Raw genomic sequence first — 22,951 nt, forward strand, 5'->3', positions numbered from 1 at the left:
AAAGTTTCATATACAAGCTCTTTAATCCAATAAATAGTCTCAGGCTTGACCTCATATAAAACAGTGTTACTTTTTGTTATGGAGAGCGTGTATTTGAGCAGAATTTTTCAAATGCTTTCATTCTATTCATTGCAATTAGCAGGATTTCTAAAAGGTAGGAAATGATTTTCAAGCACTGCAAGTACTATAGTGACAGCAGTTTATATGTATGAGTGTATGTATACACATACATATATATGTGCATATATATGCCTATCTTTATGTGAAGTGTTAGGATTTTGTAAGAACTTTTGGATGCATGCATTTTTTAGTTTATTTTTTGATGGTTTATATTCTTTTAGTTATCAATAATGCCTTTTTTGGTTATTTCATCCTTAATTAGTAAAGAATATTTTGTCGAAGTTATGATATCCGTGATCCAAAGGTAAGAAATTTACTCTTTAAAGACTTTTCTGTGTCACAAAGTATTTTCAATCAAAATTCAGCTTTATATTTAGTTTTAATAATTTCCATTGCCATCACTTCTTATTGATGTGTATAACCAAGTGTAATTTTTGTAGTTTGAAGTATGATTAATTGTAGAGGTAAGGACAACTTTTTTGTGTGTGACAGGGTCTCACTGTTGCCCAGGCTAGAGTGTAGTGATGTGGTCATGGCTCACTGCAGCTTCCACTTCTTGGGCTCGAAGGATCCTCCCACCTCAGCCTCCTGAGCAGCTGAGACTACAGATGTGCACCACTGCACCCAGCTAATTATTTTTATTTTGTTTTTGGTAGAAACAGGATTTCACCATTTTACTCATGCTTGTCTTTAACTTCTGGGCTTGAGTGATCTGCCTGCCTTGGCCTCCCAAAGTGCTGGGATTACAGGCTTGAGCCACTGTGCCCAGCCAATTTTTTAAAAAATGGTTAAAATATCTTTGTTAATCCCCTTCTACCTTGTTTGTGTGTTTAGTTTTATATTTGAGAGGCCGGTAGTAGAAGTGACTGAAGATTTTTGGTAGCTGCAATGCCTACTAAACAAGCTACATGTATTCAGCAAAACCCAGACTAGCATTTTGCTAATGCTTCTAAAAGCTTTGTGAAAAAGTAACTTCGCAGTGTCATTAGCAAGGATGGGACAGAAAGAAGAATGCCTGTCACCTAGGAATTGCTCAGTGATTATTTGCTTCACATCAGAATCTTCAGTATTGATACTGTTGAAGCTGTAGGATCAAAGGACCTATCAGAATTCTAAATATGGACATTTCTGATTCTTTTTCTGCCTACCATTGTGAGGAGAAGTGTTGCCAAGGATGTATTTAAGAGTACTGAACTTAACACATGCTTTATTTTGTATTTAGTTCAACCTATAATCTTTTGATTAAGGGTTTAGCCATATATGTTAGATACCCACTTGTATGAGCTACTTAGGTTGTATACTTAATGATGTTTTGTAGATCCATGTATTTTACCTAGACCACGTCATAGTTATTTTTCTCCATTCTCCACTGCTAGAGTTCAGCAAGACCGGCAGATTGGAAGTATCAAAATGGATTGTCATCCTCATGGCTTTCTTTAGAGTGTACAGTTCACATTAATATTCACATCCCACTTTCTGCTACTGTCAGCTATAGTCTGGAGAAAAATACAAAGGTATCAGGGTAAAATGAATTTTCTTCAGTGATTGCTAGTGAACAATCTGCTTTTATTCTGCTTTCATGTGTCATTCATTTTACAGTCTTCACAAATTACATTCTAATAATGTTATACGAGTAAGTAACTTATTACTCCAGCCAACTTAGAAATCGTTAGAAGTGGAACAATGTCATAATGCTATTGTATTTAGTTTAATACCTAAATTTAGTTATTATGGTTTGAAATATGATTAATTTTATTACAGGTAAGGAAAGCTTTCTTGTGTGTAACAGAGTCTCATTCTGTTGCCCAGGGTAGAGTGCTTTAGTTTATTAATAAATAAAGTAAATTTAGTTATTAAACTAAATACACTAGTATTTATTACGTGCCTATTAAATATTACTGTGTGCCTATTTTGTCATTAAACTAAATACACCGGTATTCATTGTGTGCCTATTAAGGCACATAATAAATATTCATTAATTAACATACATAAAATGTAATTAATATGAGAAGCTATACTGTTTGGACGTTTAGCTTTCTCTTGGTACTCACTTTTTCTGTCTTCCTTTTTCCAGTTCTTTTTGGTATTTCTATACCATTTTTAAATTTTTATCTTATTTTTCTTCATTTTTCACATTGAAGATGTGAAATGGAGCTTTTTAAAAATTATTTGTACTTTTATATTATTTGAGGCTTTTTTCTCACTTTTTTTTTTTTTTAAGGTAATGGGCGTTAAATTTTATTTGACTGGTCATGTACATAAACTCCTAAGTCTGTGGCATAAATGTTATTCTGGGATAAAGATCAGAAAAATACTATGTTATTAAATATAAGGTACCAAGAATTGGGGGGTATACTTTTTTTTTTAATTTGTGAAACTAGATTTAAATGCTGCATTAATGAGACTTAGGGATTTTAATATTTCAGTTTGTTAAGTGGAATAAAGTAGAGTCTAGGAAGTTTAATTGAGATGACATTATATCTGAAAGATTTCCATGTTGTGTTTCTGTTAAGAATGGACTTACACGCTGGGCCAAGCAAATAGAAAATGGTGTTTATTTGATTAATGGACAAGTTAAAGATGAAGATTGTGACCTATTAGAAGGACAGGTGGGTTAAGAGAAAATCATCTTATGAAATTGTTAATAAAAGATGATTAATCTTTAGTCCTTGCCTATAAGAAAACTGATTTCATCTACTCATTTCTAATTTCTTTTAAAGTAAAGGGCAAATGTTTTTCTTAGAAAAACAACCCTATTAAAAAGTAGACAGGGGACGTGAACAGACACTCTTCAAAAGAAGATATGCATGCAGCCAAGAATCATATGAAAAAAAGCTCAGCATTACTGATCATTAGATAAATGCAAATGAAAACCACAGTGAGATACTATCTCATACCAGTCAGATTGGCTGTTACTAAAAAGTCAAAAAATAACATGCTGGCAAGGCTACAGGGAAAAAGGAATGCTTACACACTGTTGGTGGGAGTGTAAATAAGTTCAGCTGTTGTGAAAGTCAGTGAATCCTCAAAGACCTAAAAACAGATACCATTTGACCCAGCAGCCCCATTCTTGGGTATATACCCAAAGGAATATAAATTGTTTTATTGCAAAGACATATGCATGCATAATGTTCATTGTGGCGCTATTCACAATAACAAAGACATGGAATCAGTCTAAATGCCCATCAATGATAGACTGGATAATGAAAATGTGGTACATATACACCATGGAATACTATGCAGTCATGAAAAAGAATGAGATTATGTCCTTTGCAGGTACATGGATGGAGCTGGAGGCCGTTATCCTTAGAAAACTAGTTCAGGGGCCAACCATGGTAGCTTACACCTGTAATCCCAGCACTTTGAGGGACTAAGGTGTTCGGATCACTTGAAGTCAGGAGTTCGAGACCAGCCTGGTCAACATGGTGAAACCCTGTCTCTACTAAAAATACAAAAGCTGGATTTGGTGGCAGTTGCCTGTAATCGCAGCTACTCAGAGGCTGAGCCAGAAGAATCGCTTGAACCTAGGAGGTAGAGGTTGCGTTGAGCCAAGATCGTGCCACTACACTCCAGCCTTGGGCAACAGAGTGAGACTCTATCTCAAAAAAAGAAAGAAAAGAAAAGAAAAGAAAACTAACACAGGAACAGAAAACTAAATACCATACATTTTGACTTGTAAGTGAGAGCTAAATGATGAAAACACATGGACACATAGAGGGGACAACACACACTGGAGCGTATCGGAAGGTAGTGGGTAGGAGAGGGAGAGGATCAGGAAAAATAACTAATGGGTACTAGGTTTAATACCTGGGTAATGAAATAATCTGTACATCAAACCCCCATGACACAAGCTCACCTATGTAACAAACCTGCACATGTACTCATGAACTTAAAAGTTAAAAAATTAAGTCCAAGAAAAAAAAATGACAATTGGAATCCTGAAACTTTACATGAGTGTCATCTGATTTCCATCTAATTTTCAAATTGCAAACTGCTCACTTGCAACCAAAAGCCACATGTCATTCTGCCTTGATGGCAGTTCAAAAACTATGGCCATTTTATAAGAGGGGTCTATAGAGCCTTCTAAAATAGCTTTGAACTGAAGGAAGAAGAAGTTTTGTGATCTATCCCTTATTAGATCAGGGATAAGCAAACTTTATGTGAAGAGAAAAATACTACATATTTAGATTTCACAGGCTGTATTTTTATCTCTACTGTGTAGCATGAAAGAAGCTACGGGAGATACGTAAGTGAATGATGCTGGTTGCAGACCAGTAAAACTTTATTTACAGGGACAGATGGCAGTGCAGATACTTGCCCACAGGCAATGGTTTGCCAGTGGTTGCTTTAGAGGAATAAAAGTACAGAATTAATTGTTTTAAAGAGTGCACATTGGTACAGAATACATAAAGTAATATCTATATAAAAAGCTAAATTAAAATAATTAAAAGCCTTTTTTTTTTCTAAGTTACTTAGTGTATATGCAATAGTTTCTAAGTTGTGTTTCATATTCCATAGTCTTAACAATTTGACTTTTTAACTTTTGTGTTTTTTCAGAAAAAATCTTCCAGAGGAAATACTCAAGCAACTGGTCATTCTTTTGATGTCAGAGTGCTAACACAGTTGGTAAATATTTTATAATATCACTTATTTAAAATAATTATTAAAATGACTGTAATGAAACTGTTTCTGTTTTTATGTTTCTCATTAGAGAATAACAGAATTTTATTCTTTTATTTTATTCTTACACTGTAAGAATTTTATTCTGTAAGAGATTGTATAACATATCTAGATACAGGAAGGTTATTCCCAAGAAATGTCATTTTAATAAAATTTGTTTGGTTTTTTTGCCTCAAGTACATTAAAATTTTAACATCAAGTAAATAGTTTGAAAAAAACATGTACATATACATACATACATGTATATGTATACATGTTTGTAAATATTTTGGGTTGTAGCTGTTAAAGTTGCAATTTTAACAAATTGAAAGTAAAAGATGTGTGCACAGGGGTGCAAAGAGTTGTCGCATGCTTAATTTGAGTAGATTTCTTAGATTTATACCTCCTAATTTGATAAAAATCACCAAGTATTAGCAAGTTTTATATTTCTGTATGGTTGCTTTATTTTACACATCTTTTCGAAAATTTAAAAGTTGAACTGAATAGAATAGAATTAAAAGCAGTTTGGCATTTGAGGATATTTTAGTTTCTTCTTTTTTTGTGTTTAACAATAGAGTGTTGGTATATTGCAGCCAGGCACAGTGGCTCACGCCTGTAATCCCAGCACTTTGGGAGGCTGAAGTAGGTGGATCACGAGGTCAATATGATTGATACCATCCTGGCCAACATGGTGAAACCCCATCTCTACTAAAACTACAAAAAATTAGCTGGGCATGGTGGCGCACACCTGTAGTCCTACCCATTCAGGAAGCTGAGGCAGAGGAATCACTTGAACCTGGGACCTGCAGGTTGCAGTGAGCTGAGATCATGCCACTGTACTCCAGCCTGGCAACAGAGCAAGACTCCGTCTCAAAAAAAAAAAAAAATAGAGCATTAGTAAATTGTTATTGGGCTATACCACTCAACGTGAGTTCTCAGATTTTTTAATACCTTAGAGGTATTTTAGTCTGATTTTCTACTTGTCTTGATTTTAGAAGTGTCCTTTGTTTTAAGGCCGGCTATTCCGCTGCTTACATGCTCTTCATTAGTTAGGCTTACTTCTTGGTTTATTAAACAATTTAGTTAAGATTATTTTATTAATAGTATAAAATTGTAGTTGGGAGATATATATATAGAGTGTGGGAATATGGAGAGATGAATGGAAGATAATATCATGAGATAATTTGTTGTAGTAATATTATATAGCCTAATATATTTTTGTCAGTCATTCACTGATCACCTAACTGGAAATTTTGAAGTGACTAATATATAAGAAATAGTACTTACTGCCACTTTTCTTCCAGTTAAGTCTTATTGATTTTTTATTTGTCATGTTAAGCTTATCTTTTATTTTCCATACAGTCCTGCTGTCATTAGCCTTACTACAGTGTTATTTTACCTAAATTAGCACAATTCACTGTTAACTGGTCTCTCTTCATCTATGCATTCTTGTCCAAAGTGATTGGTTCTCTAAAACCTTCTGGCTTTGTTGGTATGTCTTTTGAAATACTTTCCATTTATCTATTCTATCCTGTTCATACATTTAGCTTATCATTTCTGAATCATAGTTTACATTCATTCACTTACTAATTTTTTTCAAGAGATGTTTATTGAGTTTGTCCAACGGCCAGACACTGATTATGCTATCCTCTTTGCTCAGAGTTTCTTAATTGTTCTGTACTGTCTAGTTACAGAACTCCAACTCAGGGTTCTTTATACCCAAAGCATATCTTTTTGTTCTTACTTTCTAGATGTATTATTGCTGTGCCTTTAAAACTCTGTCTTCCTGAACATGTTTCATGTCATTGCTCTTTTCTGTGTCACCCAAACTGTCGAAATCCTATCTGTACATTAAGACCTAGCCCAAATGCCACTACTTGTGTAAGATTTCATTTGGTTACCACAGAAATGGGAATCTTCTCTTTTTCAAATACTTTGTCAGCATTGTAGAAGTTCCTTCACCTGTGAACCAGTTAGGTTCCTAAAGGCTGTTGGTCAGCCAGATTATTCCTAAGTCCAGGTAACCAAAAAGAGTTTACATTTGTAGATCCCAACTTGTTTACATTTCTACCAAAAAGGAATGAGTCAGACTTTATATTCTTTAAAACTTTTCCTGACTGAGCATGGTGTAATCCCAGCACTTTGGGAGGCCCAGGCAGGCTGATCGCTTGAGCCCAGGAGTTCAAGATGAGTCTGAGCAACAAATGAAACCCTGTCTCTACAAAAATTAGCTGGATGTGATGGTGTGCACCTGTAGTCCCAGCTACTCAGGAGACAAAGGTGGGAGGATCAGTTGAGCCTGGAAGGTCAAAGCTGTAGTGAGCCGTGATAGCACCACTGCACTCTAGCCTGGACGACCGAATGAGACCCTGCCTCAAACAAAACAAAACAAAACAAAACAAAACCAACCAACCAACCAACCAAAAAAACCTTCTTTTCTTTGATATATGTGTGTATAGTCTTTAATAGTCTAGTCTATTTTGGAAAACAGTGCCCTAATATATAGAGATATATGTAAATACACACACATATTTACATGTAATAATATATAGATGCATTATATGTTAAAAAACATAAAGTGTACGTCAAATATGTAAAATAGGGCATTCTTTTTAAAAATAGAGTAGTTTTCTCTATAATAAAAAATTATGGGGTAGATAGGGGAAGCTTGTTACTCTTCCAACAGTACCATATTGATATATCGATGAACTCTACATGTATCAAATTGAAGCTTATTCCAGATATCGTATCAGCATCGTCACACTGCTGCTTGATTTGATGATAGACATTTTTTGAATGGACTCAGGACTTCTGGAGTGGTGTGGTCTGTGGTAAATTTTTTGTCAACAAGTCCTTGACCATGTTATTGTTTAACACCTAGAAGATTTAGGTCTGACCTTATTACATTACCTTAGACATTGACTGAATTACACTAGACATCAAATAATGCTCTTTCAGTAGCTACATATTCAAATATTCTACTCTTCCTTCATTATTTTTCTGCATTTATTCCTGATTGCATAAGCACATGGGCCCAACACACTTTTCACAAGTTGCGTGATTTGATTTTTGTTCTTCAGAATTGACTTTGTTGTTGAATGACTTATACTCTGTGTTCTTAGAACATAAATTACTTCCTTACCATGTCCATTTTTTGTTTTTTTTTTTTTAAATCATGATTTTTATTTCCATTGTGATTATAGGCCTCTATTACAGATTGAGTGTGCCTTATTTGAAGTGCTTAGGACCAGAAGTGTTTTGGGTTTGGGATTTTTTAGCTTTTGTAATATTTGCAGAGTACATTCTGGTTGAGCATCTCTAATCCAAAAATCTAAAATCTTATACACTCTAATTAGTATTCCTTTGGGCATCACGTTGGTGTTCAGTAAGTTTGGAATCTTGGAGTATTCAGGATTTTCAGATTAGGGATGCTCAACCTGTGTAATACTTTAAATATTTTGATATTTTCCTTGTTTTGGCACTTATTAAGATGATGAGGTTGAAAATGAATGTTAAACACCTGAAAACCAAACAAGAGGGCTGGCATTCCTTAGACTAAAGAGGAACTGTGTCTAGGGACTGTGAGATGAAAGTGACTGCTCACGACCACTGATGTCATTTTCTGATAGAGGCACAGTTCTCTTGTTTCAGATTTGCTCTGGAGCATACCATTAATTTTAGTCTGAAAGTTTTTGGTTGAAAGTGTGTGAATATATATGTCTGTGCATTGTTTGTAGCTTTACCATAGTTATCACGTCTCACTTTGTATTGTTATTTTTGTAGTTAATTTGCATTGCACACCTTACATCTGCTATATCATGTCTTCTTTGTACATCTTTTAATCATTGCAGTACTGATGTGAGTAATTTGCACATAATATATTTTTAGGAATATATTGAGTGAATATTGAACCATTTTAGATGGTTATGTTAGAAAAATTTAGATGTAGTTGTGTTTAATTTCAGTATACGTTCAAAATACCTGGAAAATAATATATAACGTGTAAAAACAAATATGAACGCCTTTAATTTATGGAGAATAATTTTAAATGTTTGGCTCAGTCAAAACTTTCTTCTCTCTTCATATAACTGCTAATACAATGTTTAAACATTTCCTGTAGTTAATCGTTGTTGGTTATTAGAACTTAAACAGATTTTGTCTTTCAGCTCCTGAATTCAGACCACAGATCCACAGCCACCGTCCAGATATGTAGCGGCTCTGTAAACCTTAAGGGTGCTGTGAAATGCCGAGCTTATATCCACAACAGTAAACCCAAAGTTAAAGAGGCTGTGCAGGTACAAAAAGGAATAACTAGTATATGAAATTGTGTTGACTATTAAAGAAAACTAAAATTTTACCTTTTTTCAATCGTATATTTTGTAATTATTAATTAAATTTTAACTGATAACGGCCTAATCTATTGTGTAGTCCAAATGTACCATATAATTGGTGTCAAGATTTTCATATGTTGAGTATCTATTTTGTGCCTTTTTAAAAATGATGACTGTACAAGTTTAGTAAGTGTTCTACAGTTGTTCATATTAGTATCTAATTTGGAACACTGGAATTATTTTTTTAGATGTGAAATTTTATTTATTTGGTTTTAATTATTTAGATATGGTCTAGGCAAATTTGTCATTAAACTATAAATTTAACAAGTGTGCTAAATAAGTGGAAATAAAAAATTGAATGCTCTATCAGTTATTTAGTGGGCACGATTGTACTGGAAAGCAAATTATGGTTTTTTTTAGGTAAAAAATGTAGATATAAAGTATTTTATTTCTTACTGTGTTTTTGTGTGTTTTTCCCTGTAGGCAGTAAAGAGGGATATAATGAACACAGTTGCTGATCGTTGTGAAATACTATTTGAGGATCTCCTTTTGAATGAAATTCCAGAAAAAAAAGTTATGAGTATAAAATAAGTACTTTTTTTGCATATCTTCAGCTGATATCAAGATATAGCAGATATGTCATCTTTATAGCTACCTATGTGTTCAAACAGTGTATCATCTTTTATTATTGACTGAAAATTTTTCAGTTGCTACTCAGAAATTTTTTTTTTTTTTGAGACAGGGTCTTGCTCTGTTGCCCAGGCAAGAGTGCAGTGGCGCAATCATGGCTCACTACAGCCTCAGCCTCTTGGGCTCAAGCAGTCCTCCTACCTCTGCCTCCCTAGTAGGTGGACCTGCAGATGCATGCCATGATGCCTGGCTAAGTTTTTGTATTTTTTTTAAGAGACAGGGTTTTGCCATGTTGCCCAGGCTGGTCTCAAACTCCTGAACTCAAGTGATCCACCATCTTTGGCTTCCCAAAGCCAGGGTGTGAACCACAATGCTCAGCTCTAAAAAAATGTTTTTGAACACTTTGTAATAGCAAATTTGTCAACACTTAACAATTTCAGGGAGGATTTTTTAAAAAATTAATTTCCAGTGAACTTCTGCCAGAATGAGTAAACCTTGTTGACATTTTAAAGTTAATATTTTTTCTTAACATCTATGAGTATTTTAAATAATTTAGCCATAATCAAAATATTATTTGTTAGTGTTAAGTACTATATAGTAGATCCTTCAATAGGTACTATTTATATAAACTGCACTAGTTGATATGCTTCTCAGCTGTTACTCTAACAGACTTCATTAGGTTTAAAAAAGGCTGAGTTGGCCGGGCGCGGTGGCTCACGCCTGTAATCCCAGCACTTTGGGAGGCCGAGGCGGGTGGATCACGAGGTCAAGAGATCAAGACCATCCTGGTCAACATGGTGAAACCCCGTCTCTACTAAAACTACAAAAAATTAGCTGGGCATGGTGGCACGTGCCTGTAATCCTAGCTACTCAGGAGGCTGAGGCAGGAGAATTGCCTGAACCCAGGAGGCGGAGGTTGCGGTGAGCCGAGATCGTGCCATTGCACTCCAGTCTGGGTAACAAGAGCGAAACTCCGTCTAAAAAAAAAAAAAAAAGGCTGAGTTACAGTACCTTACCCTTTAATAACAATAGCATCTTTTGGGAAACAATTTATACTATCGCAGTAATTTGTATAAAAATTTTTTTTAATCAAAAAGTAAATTAAAATATTGAGTTCACTTTTTAAAGCTACGTCATCATCTCCCTTTCTTCTTACTGCGACATGACTGGATTTGCAATTCACGTTTAGATATGTACATAATTGAAACATTGATGTTAGCTTGTTTTCCCCTGAAACAGTCTTGCTGTTGTTGCCTGGGCTGGAGTGCAATGGTGTGATCTCGCCTCACTGCAACCTCCGCCATCCGGGTTGCAGCAATTCTTCTGCCTCAGCTTCCTGAGTAGTGGAGATTACCAGCGTCTGCCACTATTCCTGGTTAATTTTTATATTTTTAGTTAAGATGGGGGTTTTACCATGTTGTCCAGGCTGGTCTCAAACTCCTGACCTCAGGTGACCCACCTGCCTCAGCCTCCCAAACTGCTGGGATTACAGGTGTGAGCCACCACACCCGACCCATATTAGCTTTTGAAGAGAATATTTTTATGTTCATAGGGAAAAAAGCATAGCTCCTCTATATAACCAACTTCTTTTAGTACTACTGGTAGCTGGCATATTGGGTTGGATGGATTAATTACAATCTTTTTTATATTCCCAGTATTCTAGACTCTATGATTGCCAGATTTAACATTTATCCTTCCCTTAATTCACAACCCTGGAAGAGTTCCATTTACTATTAATTTATAATTTTACTAGAACATGAATTTGAATCTTATATGCAGCAATTGGATTGAGAGTTTTTGGGAGAGCTATGTATAGGACCTGTTCACATAGTCTGTCAGCCTAGCAGCCCCATCTCAGTGTGTCTTTGCTTTCACAACTTGACTTTGAGTTTGTGGTAACTCCTGTGGTGTAAATCATTGCTTCACTTTCTGAGCAACAGTGTATGTTATAGCTGCATTGTGAGTTTCAGGATTTTCAGGGTACAGGGATGTATCCACCATTAATGTTAAAGATCTACTTTATCAGACACATCAGTATACTCTTCCATTTAAAAATGCTTTATAAAAGTGGTATTACATGCTCGCTTCGGCAGCACATATACTAAAATTGGAAAAAGTGGTATTATATGACTATCCTGGTATACTTTCATATTCAGTTAGTATTTTGAAATTTCCGCTAATATCCAATTAGTAAAATTAATGGCCCCTAACAGCAGTTGTACTATTTGTATGTTAAACTTGATATATTTAGAAGTTAATATTAGAGCCTAATCCTAAATTTTTAAAAAGTGAAAAAGTTTTTAACCAGTAATTGGGTGGCCTTGCTACCTATGTGAAGAGCATAGACTGCAGTTTGGTGGAAAGAACAAGGACTTTGAAGTTCTTGGGTTCTGTGTCTATTCTGCAGCAAGCCAAGTGACCTCAGGCAAATGACTTTATAAGCATTCTTTCCTTCCTTCCTTCCTTTCTTCCTTCCTTCCTTCCTTCCTCCTTCCCTCCCTCCCTTCCTTCCTTTCTTCTTTTTCCTTCCTTTATTCCTTCCTTTTCTTTCCTTCCTTTCTCTTTTTCTCTTTCTCCTTTGTTTCTTTCCTTTTTCTTTTTTTTTTCTTTCTTTCTCTTTCTTTAATCACATTGGTTTTGACCTTCATTCTGTTGATGGGATGTATCACATTATTAATTTTTATATGTTGAATCATCCTTGAATCTCTGGAGTAAACCCCAGTTGATTATGATGTATTATCTTTTTGATGTCCTGTTGGATTTGATTTGCTAGTATTTTGTTGAGGACTTTTCTGTCTAGGTTCATTGGGGATATTGTCCTGTAGTTTTCTTTTTTTACTGTATTCTTGTCTGATTTTGGTATTAGGGTTATGCTGGTCTCACAGAATGGGTTCAGAGTTCTCTGTGCTTAATTTTTTTTTTTTTTTTGGTAATCATTTAAGAATAATTGGTATCTTTTTTTATTAAAGGTTCAGTATAATTCATGGTAAAACCATCTAGTCTTGGATGCAATTTTCTTTGTTTGGAGACTTTTCATTACTGATTTAATCATGTTACTTTTTATTAGTCTGTTCAGGTTTTCTATTTCTTCTTGCTTTCTTTCTGTCTTTTTCTCTCTCTTTTTCTTTCTCCTTTCTTTCTTTCTACAAGACTTTGAAGTTCTCAGGTTCTGTGTCTGTCCTGCCACTAGCAGAGTGACCTCAGGCAAATGACTTTGTAAGCATCCTTTCCTTTCCCTCCCTCCCTCTCTGCCTCCCTCCCTCCCTCCCTCCTTCCTTCCTTCCTTCCTTTCTTCCTTTCTTCCTTCCTTTTCATTAGAAACAGTGTCTCTCTCTGTCACCCAGCCTGGAATGCAATAGTGCAATCATAGCTCTCTGCAGCTTTGAACTCTTGGTCCTAAATGATCCTCCTGCCTTAGCCTCTTAAGTAGCTGGGAATACAGGCAAGGGCCACCATACCTGGCTAATTTTTTTAAAATTTTTTTTGGAGAGACAGAGTCTCTGCTGTGTTGGCCAGGCTGTAGTGCTGTGGCTGTTCACAGGTATGATTATAGCTAAATATAGCCTTGAACTCCTTGTCATAAGGGATCCTCCTCCCTTAGCCTCCTAAGTAGCTGGGACTACAGGTGCATGGCAGTGTGCCTGGCTAATCTTTTAGTTTTTACTTTTTTGTAGAGATGGAGCTTTGTTATGTTGTCTCAAACTCCTTGCCCCAAGTGATCTTCCTGAAGCACTGGGAATTATAGCCACTATGACTGGCCCCATTTTCCTGTGTGTACAACAGGAATTATGGTAGCTACTTTTTAAGGCTGCAAGATTAAATGAGATGATGTTTGTAAGGCCCCTAATAAAATTGGTGTAAGCCAAGCCCTCAGCAAGTGGTATTGATACCATGTTAGAGATGATGAAGGAGGAGAATTACGTATGTTAATTGTCTTCAAAACGCCTTACCCTCAATTTTTGGGAAATTTAGCATATTTCAAACAGAAGTAAGATATAAATTATATCCAACGCTTTAGTAACAGGATAGTTACTCTAACAGTGTATTAGTTCATCTTAGATATCAAGATAAAAGAATACGTTGAAAGTGTGGTGATGTAAATAAATGTAAATTAAAAATTTTTTTTTAAGTTTTAACTTTTGTGGATATATAGTACATGTATATATGAAGTATATGAGATGTTTTGATACAAGCGTGTGATATAAAATAATCATCATGGAGAATGAGTTATCCATCCCCTCAAGCATAAATAAATGTAAATTCTGATGTTGAACTTATACACCAAATTGTTAGATTTTAGATTTTGCCCTCATTTTACTTACCTTATTTCTCTTATACACTGGTTAAATCTTACAGATACTGTAATATAGTAAAATGTAGAGTGTATGCCATAAAATTAACCTGAATTAGAGTATTTTTGCATGTATGAGGAAGTCTGTAAAGGACATTATAACTTTATATGTCTGATCTCTAAAGTAAACATAGGCTTTTAATTTCGGCTATCCAGATAAAAGAACTTAGTATTTCAATGTCAGGAAAAATTTTAAAACTCCGATTAATCTTTTTACTTATTGTGATTTCCCTCTTTGAGTCCTCTTAAGATATAGCCTAAGCCTTTTTCACTGTTAAAAGTCTTCATTCAAACCTACTCAACTTACTCTCGTAGATGACTTACTCGTGAAAATGTAGGTCATCAGTTATGAAACCTCTCGTCCTTGCCCATCCCTACACCAGTATCATCCGTACCACTCCACTGTCTTCCCAGAACATTTGTAATCCTCTGCTGCCTGTGCCCATGATTCTACTCTCTGAATGGTACTTGTCCTGTCCCTTTATGCAGATGTCCTTTTATCCTTTAAGCTTCAGCTCTGCTATTGCCTACTCTAAAAAAGTTTCTATAAAAAATAAATACTTAAATATCTTAAAACTTCCTATAATACTCTGATACCAGCTGGGACATCTAACCAGTAGAAGCTCAATTTTTATTATATTGGCTAAAATTTAAAATTTTTTATTTGTTTTGAATTTATTCAGATAATGTTGAACTAGATACTGTGGCATGAGGTTATTCCTGAAGGAGTCTTCTTTGGAATGCTTTTTGAGATGGGTCTTTTCAAAAAGATTTCTCCTCCCATTTCAACCTAAGACCAACAGAAAATGAGTCTTATTTAGATACTAAATTGGTAATTTAACTTCTTAATTTGAAAATTATAAGTGTTTTTTATTTTTTAATGAGTAATTTAAATTTATTGGAACCAATTCCTTAACGTTTGCTTTTTTTAGCTTGTTATTTTTCAGAGACACCAAGAATTTATGTAGTTTGAAATGTTTTAAAATTTTGCATGCCAATTGCACATGCACATTATGGTCATTTTTGAGTTTTTACTTAATCTGTTTCAAGTAACTGTAGCCCAAAATAAAATAGTATAGTCTTAAATTCAATGTGTGGACAATTTTTGTGCTATACTTCAAATTGCAGTAATATTCTTCTACAGCTAGGAGGCAATCTGGTCAAACAGTAAAATTTACCTCCCAGTTCTCATGTGCAAACGAAATAATACACAGAACCTGGAAGGAACGGGTAGTTTAACTCATTGCCTTTTCTGTGATACATAAGGCATTGTTCGTCATCTTTTGTAATTATGTAAAGTTACCACTAGTTTCTTGACAACAAAGTCTAGGTTACTATTAAAGTAAGCCCTAGTTTTCTACTTGATCTTTACATTCGTAGCTTTTTAATCATGTCTGTTGCTGAAAGAGGTCATTCTTTTCACAAAATTTCCATCTTTGTGATAGCCATAAGAAGTGTAGTGTTGAACTAAAAAGTAGTTAATTATTTACATGTAACAGTGACTCTTTGTGTTAGAAATTAGGGGAAATAATTTCAGTTTGTAAATATTCAAGGAAGAATGAAATATTATTTAGATTTATTTTTTATAAAAATGATTTAAGCTTTTAACAAAGAAGACAAGCAAACAAGTGAAAATAAATGTTAGTAATAAAGAGTCAAAGGGAAGGTAAAAAAAGAAAGCAAAATGGAATTGGTAGTGAGATTGGTACACAAAAACGTATGTATGACTTGATGTCCTAAACATGCTTGAATACGAAGGGGGGCTACATCTAGTAAGATGAAATTCATGGTTAGATTAGTACAAAAATATATGCTGTCAGATCCTGTACGCTTGGTGTAAGGCGGCCACTAATTTGGCTCCAAACTTGGATGAAGAAGAGAAAAACCACTATAAAATGTACAGTGCCTATGAGGGTAAAAGAAACAAGAAGGACAATAGTTTCTGACACCAAGGACAAAATTGTCTCTTGAGTGTCCCTCATAGGGCAGTGTGTCATATAAGAATGTGTAATCAACATCTTTACATTGAAGGCAATAAGTTTATTTTATTTTTATTTTGAGATGGAGTCTTGCTCTGTTGCCCAGGCTGGAGTGCAGTGGTGCTATCTTGACTCACTGCAACCGCCACCTCCGGGTTCAAGCAATTCTCCTGCCTCATCCTCCTGAGTAGCTGGGATTACAGGCCATCACACCTGAATAGTTTTTGTATTTTTAGTAGAAACGAGGTTTCTCCATGTTGGCCAGGCTGGTCTCAAACTCCTGAGCTCCAATGATCCACCTGCCTCAGCCTCTCAAAGTGCTGGGATTATAGGCATGAGCCCCAACACCCGGCGATAAGTTTATTTTTTGTAGGTGTATCATTTAGATTCCTTGCAAAAGCCAGGGGTTTTGAGGTAAAACGGAATTCGGTAACAGCAATTTTGTGCCAGATCAACTAGAAAATGAAAAAACATTGACCTTTTAAGCTTTATTTGTATTTGTTTTTATATACTTATAAAATATGTATCACTGATACCAGTGACAAACCTATCTAAATATTGATAATATTTTTTCTCCTTTTAGATTCTGAAAAAGAGTTCCACATCCTCCCTCGTCGAGTCTTTGTTCCCCTTCCTGGATCCACTGTAATGTTGTGTGATTATAAATTTGATGATGAGTCGGCTGAAGAAATCAGAGACCATTTTATGGAGATGTTGGATCATACAATTCAAATAGAAGATGTGGAAATTGCAGAGGAAATAAACACAGGTCATTATATGATGCTATTTAAGAACCTAATTAGATTACAGCTAAGATTACTATGAGATGCCTAGTTTAAATATCATACCTTTAAATTTTATAAAGCTAGTTCTATTTGACAGTTCAAAATATTAACAGACATTTAAAAATATATGTTTAATTTTTACATGTCTAGACATACGGTGAGTATTTCCTAGGAAATTGAACCAAAATTTGAGATACTAAGGTTTTTTCAAGCTTAGCAAGTAGATCTTAATAAAACAAGTTCAGCATTAAGTAGGTAAAATTACAAAGCTTTAAGGTATTTCTTTTAATATAAAAGTTTTCTCAAAATTCATTATCTTACTTGGTAAAGCATCATGTCAGAACAGAAAGTTTTTAAAATACCAATTCATTCAACATTTTCTACATGTTATTTGCCTTTCTTTTCATATCCCTTTCATCTAATTGGGATACTAAGCTAAAATGGACAGTTCCAGAAATTAGATTAGTTTTATAGAGCATAGGTTTGCTGTACTGTCTAAGCTTTGCAACACATTTTTGTTCCCTAGCCGTTACTTTCACATTTGGCTTTACACTTTGGAAAACAGTTTTGTTTTGCTTTCTTTTTGTTTCTAGTGAGTTCAGGGTATGAAAACATGTCTATAAATAAATATGTAAGTTCCTTTTCTGATTTCTTAGTTATTCCTCTTTGCATAGCTAATTCTTCCTTCTGGAATAGGTTGTTCAATTCAGAGTGTGCTTGAGATTATGGTGAGTCAAGTAAGTATTTGATTGGGGAACTTCAAATCTCTCAGTAAACTGACTCAGGTTGGTTGCAGACCACCCTTTAGTTTTTTTAGCAATGCCAGATTAGCACTGATGAGGATGAAGAGCAATAAGTGTGTTTCAGTGGGGAAAATAAACTATTCTAAATTGCCAGTTCCTGATGTTAAAATAAAGTAGCAAATACTTTCTAATCCCATGAAAACTAATATTTTTAAAGATATAACTGTAGAATATTCTCTAGCAGATGGAAAGTGTCTGCTTTTTGAAAGTAGACTGGTAAAAATGTTTACTACTTTCCAAAATTTATTTTCCGTGGTTAGTGACAGCATTATCTCTGCTAACCAAACTTAGAATCATGAGGGCAAGAATTTTTGTTTGTTTTGTTCACTTCTCTGTTGATAGTGCCTGGCAATAGTTCTTGAGCCATTCTGTTGTTGAATAGATCTTATAATGTTGATGGGATCATTAGAATTGACCTAATTTAACCTCTTAATACAGAAAACTATATTCCTAGCAGATGGGGATTCAGATTCTATTCTTTTTTATTCTAAATACCAGTCTTCCTTTCTGTAACCTATTCTTTCTTCAGTAATATGCAGCAATAAAACCTGAGTACTGCTTCCTCACTGATACCATGTTTTAAATTTGAGAGCAACGACTGTGTTCTCAATATTTCAAAGCCACATATTCTCACGTACCTTTAACTGTTCTTTTTATTACAGTTTCCAGTCCACGTTTTTTCTTACCACCTTGTTTGCCATCCATAGATTAGAAATTTTAAACCTGTGAGGTCCAAAACCCTTGATGTCTGAGCTGACTTTTAGAAAGTCCACAAACCACTTGAAAGTAATTATATGATTTCTTTCTGAAGAAAAGGTCTATAGCTTTCAAAGAGTTGATAACTAAGAAAAATTAAAAGTTACTTGTTAAATATACTCTGGTTTGCCTTTCTTGAAATATGTTACCCTGAATTGAAGCTTATACTTTAAAAATAATATCAGCTGTTATTTATATATCTGCCAGGCACAGTTTTAAGCATCTTACAAATACTAAATTATCATTCCTTGTAATAACCCTGTAAAGTAAATATATTATTAGTCTTATTTTCCAGTTAAGACAATTGAGGCTCAGAAAGTCCAGGTAACTTTTCAAAGTTACATTGCTTGTCATGGTGGAGCTGGAATTTAAACTTAAGCAGTTTAGTTCTAGAGTCTGTGCTTCTTTTCTAAAAATGTTGTTTCACTGCCTTTCTGTAGGAGATAAATAATGAAGTGTAGTATGATTATTTTCCGTGATCTAGATACATATTTTAGCCTGACATTCTTCATTCCATCCCTTCAAAATTTTCAAGTGTAAATGAATGATGTTACATTATCCTGGTTCAATTTCATCTAGATTATGACAATATAATTTCTCATTTGTTGGCTGGAATCTTGGATCTCTTATTATTTATGTTTATGTGTAAATATAATATAAATTATATGTAATGTTTATAATATAAACATACACATATAAACATAATGTAATATAAACATTTTTTATGTTTATATGTGAGCAAAAATGTTTATGTAAACATATTTGTTTATAAGTAAATATACGTTTATTAAAATATATAATATAAACAATATATAAAATATTTTTATAAAATAAAATATTAAAATAGTGTTTATATATAATTTTTCAAATTATTTGTCACATTCTTAGTGCATATCATATTCTTAAACTAAGAATGACTAAGGGTAGTACTGTGTGTAAACTTGCCCCATTCATAAGTTACTTTAAAAGTCAGATATGAAAGAATAGGAAGAGAGAGTGATTTCATCTAGATTTTTTTTTTTTTTAAAATTTTTGAGACAGTGTCTCGCTATATCGCCAGGCTGGAGTGCACTGGTGTGATCCCAGCTCACTGCAACTTCTGTTTTCTGGTTTCAAGCAATTCTTCTGCCTCAGCCTCCCAAGTAGCTGGGACTTACAGGCACGCACCACCACACTCGGCTAATTTTTTTTGTATTTTTGTAGAGACAGAGTTTCACCATGTTGGCCAAGATGGTCTCTTGACCTTGTAATCCACCTGCCTCAGCCTCCCAAAGTGGTAGGATTACAGGTGGGAGCCATCACGCCTAGCCTTATCTAGGTTTTTTAAAGAATTTTTAAAAATATTTCTGTCTTAAGAAGTATTTTTAACTCGTTTGATTTTATGTTATATGTTAAACATAAATATATAGACATTTGTATTTTATCCACTGCTTTTTAAGTTATATTTTAACAAACAGTTAATAACAGGTTAATATTCTTCCTTTACACTGCTAAGACACTTAAAAAAAATTTAGCCTGGGCAGCGTGGTGAAACCCTATCTCTACAATAAAAATATAAAAATTAGCTGTAGAGGCTTCATTTACATCACTGCAGTCCAGCAGAATAAGACCCTGTCTCAAAAAAATTTTTTTTAATTAAGTAGCTTCGACCACTGTGATGTATTCCTAAGAAGTAACTATTGCAATCTAGCATGACAGTCTCCCAGAAACAAAAGTAAAACCCAATAAATTGAAATTCTTATGAAACCATTATACGTGCATTTCAGAAAACATCTGTCGAGAGAGCAAAAGGGCCTTTGCCTCTCTTGCTTACTGTTGTGTTTCTAGCACTTTACTAAGAGCTTAGCCTTAGCACGTCATAGGTACTCAGTAAATATTTGTTGACTGAATAAATTATTTATTTTGTTAGTCCTAAGGGTTGGGGTCTAAACAACAGCAGAATGCTGATCCTGTCTTCAAGGAGCTAAATATTTTTTTTAAAAGTTTGTGTAGATACTGTATTTTTACTATCTTCAGACTAGTTCAGACTAGGTTAACACCTTCACTAACCTTTCTTGTAGTTCCCTTTTCTATGCCGTTCTCCTATAATACTTTACATACTTGTAATTAAATCATCAATTGCATATTTAATATTGATCTTTCACATTAGACTGTAAGATTTTTGAGCGTGTTTATTTATCTGTGCCTAAAACCTGGTAGGTGTTCCTAAGTATTTGTTACTAAAATAAATGATTCTTAGAAACTACAGCACATCTTGTTTTCACATTTATTTTGTGCTTTAGGAATTATAAGCTTATGCTGGGCCAGACAAGGTTTTTAAGGTTTGTATAGTATAGTTTACTGAACATGATGAAGGTTTAAAAAGGATGTAATAGTCATAGCTGTATGGCTCAGTAGTTCAGAATATTTTCAGGAGTATTGAACATTTAAAAGACATGAAACTGCATCTTTTACATGAAAATGTGTAACACTAGTTGTTGCCCCAGAAATTTTAATCTAGTTTACAGCATTTAGTATGTCTATTTATCAGATGTTTATTAAGCTTATGCTCTGTTCAAGACAATATGATAGATATGAATCAATAACTTGATTCCTTTCCCTTTGAAGCTTAGAGGAAAGATAGAATGTAAATGCATGAATAGTTATGCAGATAATGTTGTAAGGTCCTAAGAGTGCCTAAGAACTCCATCAAGATTAGGGATCAGAATTTTGGTGTCTCTAGTGATTTGGCTAATAATTTAATCAGGAAAAAGTCTTATAAGCATTAGCAGTAATCTATGATATATAGTAACAAAGTTTTGGCATTGCTATTTTAAAAGTTCAGTAAATTATTTCCCTTTTTTTATTCTTTATCGTAGTTGAGTATCCCTAATCTGAAAATCTGAAATCTGAATTGTTCCAAAATTTGAACCTTTTTGAGCATTGATATGGTGTTCAAAGGAAATGTTCATTAGAGCATTTCAGATTTTGGATTTTTGGATTAGGAATGCTAACCTGGGGTACTGCAAATATTCCAGAATTCAAAAAAAATCTGAAATCTGAAACATTTATGGTCCCAAGCATTTTGGACAGGGAATACTCAACCTGTACTACTTTTATGTTTCACTTCAACTGAAAGGTCACTGAAAGCACACACGAGTTTTATAAATGGATGCTTTGTAGTCTACAGGAATAATTTTACTTGTATCGAAAGTCCCATAGTTTTGAATGATGTTTAGTTTTGCAAATAAATGAAAGTTTTAATGTTAGCCTCAAAACATTATAATTTTTTCCCATTATTGTCAGATGTAAATGCTATTATCTAATGAATTGCTTTTATCATTTACATATGTACTAAATATATTTTAGTCCTCTTTTCTCGGCTTCCGTCAGTAAGCTTTATCGTTAGCGTTATTTGTACCTTGTTAAATATTAGCATGAACCAGTAAATATGAAATATCTTAAAATAACTTAAAAATCTTAGATAACATATAAATATTATTACATAGGTCTGTTTTGTGGATTTTAATTTTCATCAACCTTTAACATGAAAACTTGTATGTTTCACACTTTATTTAAAAATTATTTACTGTCTTTCTTTTTTATGCTGACAGTCTAGTATAGAGATGGATTAACAGTAGGAAGAGTTTAATATTACAAGAACAAAGGAAGCAAAACAGCAATTTGGAAATTTTAGGTGTGTATACTTACATGTATGCCATATTAAACTCGTGGTTTCTAGATACTCCACATTTTACTAATATTGTATAATATATTGAAGATACTACTTCAGTGTGGTAGGTATGATCCTTTCAGGATACTGCCCTGTTTTTAAAACTTACATGAATCTCAGGTGAGTGAGTGATTGATGACTATCTTTTGGCTGCCTATTATGTATTAGGCTTTAGGAGTTTAGAGATAAAGTAGATAGTCCTGACTCTCAAAAAGCACACAGTGCAATGGGAAATACAAAGGAATGGTTTATTCCAAAACAAGGTGGCCCATATACTTCAATGTGCTGATCCCTGGTTTTATTATTAATAACTAATTCTTTGAAATTATTAACTGCTAAAACCACTAATAATTCTATAACAGAAGAATGAACAGGGAAGTACCAGAACTCTGAGCAGAGGCACTATCCCTAAAGGATTCAGGGAAAGCTTCTTAGAGCTTTTGAATTCATTTTGAAGGATGAATACAAGTAAAAGTAGCTTTTTAGGAATTGAACACTACTATGAGATGTATAGCAACCAAGAATATGACTTACCAGAAGTGTACTAGTTTTGCTTCATCAAGTATTTGTTAAATTAGAAGGAATGATTTAGTAATTCTGCATATTTATTATAAAGAACACATTCTCAAATAGAATAATAACATACATTTTAATAGAAAAATTAAGTGCTTTTACATAAACATCCTATTGGTTTAGAATTATATGCACTTGGGCCGGGCGCGGTGGCTCAAGCCTGTAATCCCAGCACTTTGGGAGGCCGAGGCGGGTGGATCACGAGGTCAAGAGATCGAGACCATCCTGGTCAACATGGTGAAACCCCGTCTC

The 22,951-nt window shown here is 34.1% G+C and overlaps 1 protein-coding gene and 1 long non-coding RNA gene across 4 annotated transcripts in view; both read left to right on the forward strand.

Moving 5' to 3' along the window:
• ODR4 (odr-4 GPCR localization factor homolog) overlaps nt 1–22,951 on the forward strand; it is a 43,934-nt gene that overhangs the window by 12,602 nt on the left and 8,381 nt on the right. For all 3 annotated transcript variants that reach the window (XM_017524405.2, XM_037737083.1, XM_017524406.2), the window contains 7 exons: nt 388–424; nt 1,497–1,634; nt 2,634–2,729; nt 4,678–4,746; nt 8,946–9,074; nt 9,594–9,684; nt 16,654–16,839. In XM_017524405.2, the coding sequence (XP_017379894.1) occupies nt 388–424; nt 1,497–1,634; nt 2,634–2,729; nt 4,678–4,746; nt 8,946–9,074; nt 9,594–9,684; nt 16,654–16,839 (746 nt within the window). The remainder of the gene's footprint in view (nt 1–387; nt 425–1,496; nt 1,635–2,633; nt 2,730–4,677; nt 4,747–8,945; nt 9,075–9,593; nt 9,685–16,653; nt 16,840–22,951) is intronic.
• The window catches only part of LOC119470536, a 5,431-nt gene continuing 2,105 nt past the window's right edge, over nt 19,626–22,951 (forward strand). The window contains exon 1 of the long non-coding RNA XR_005199443.1: nt 19,626–22,090. This is a non-coding gene — a long non-coding RNA (uncharacterized LOC119470536). The remainder of the gene's footprint in view (nt 22,091–22,951) is intronic.

Source organism: Cebus imitator, unplaced genomic scaffold (genome assembly GCF_001604975.1).
Source record: "Cebus imitator isolate Cc_AM_T3 unplaced genomic scaffold, Cebus_imitator-1.0 Scaffold33, whole genome shotgun sequence".
Taxonomy (NCBI): domain Eukaryota; kingdom Metazoa; phylum Chordata; class Mammalia; order Primates; family Cebidae; genus Cebus; species Cebus imitator.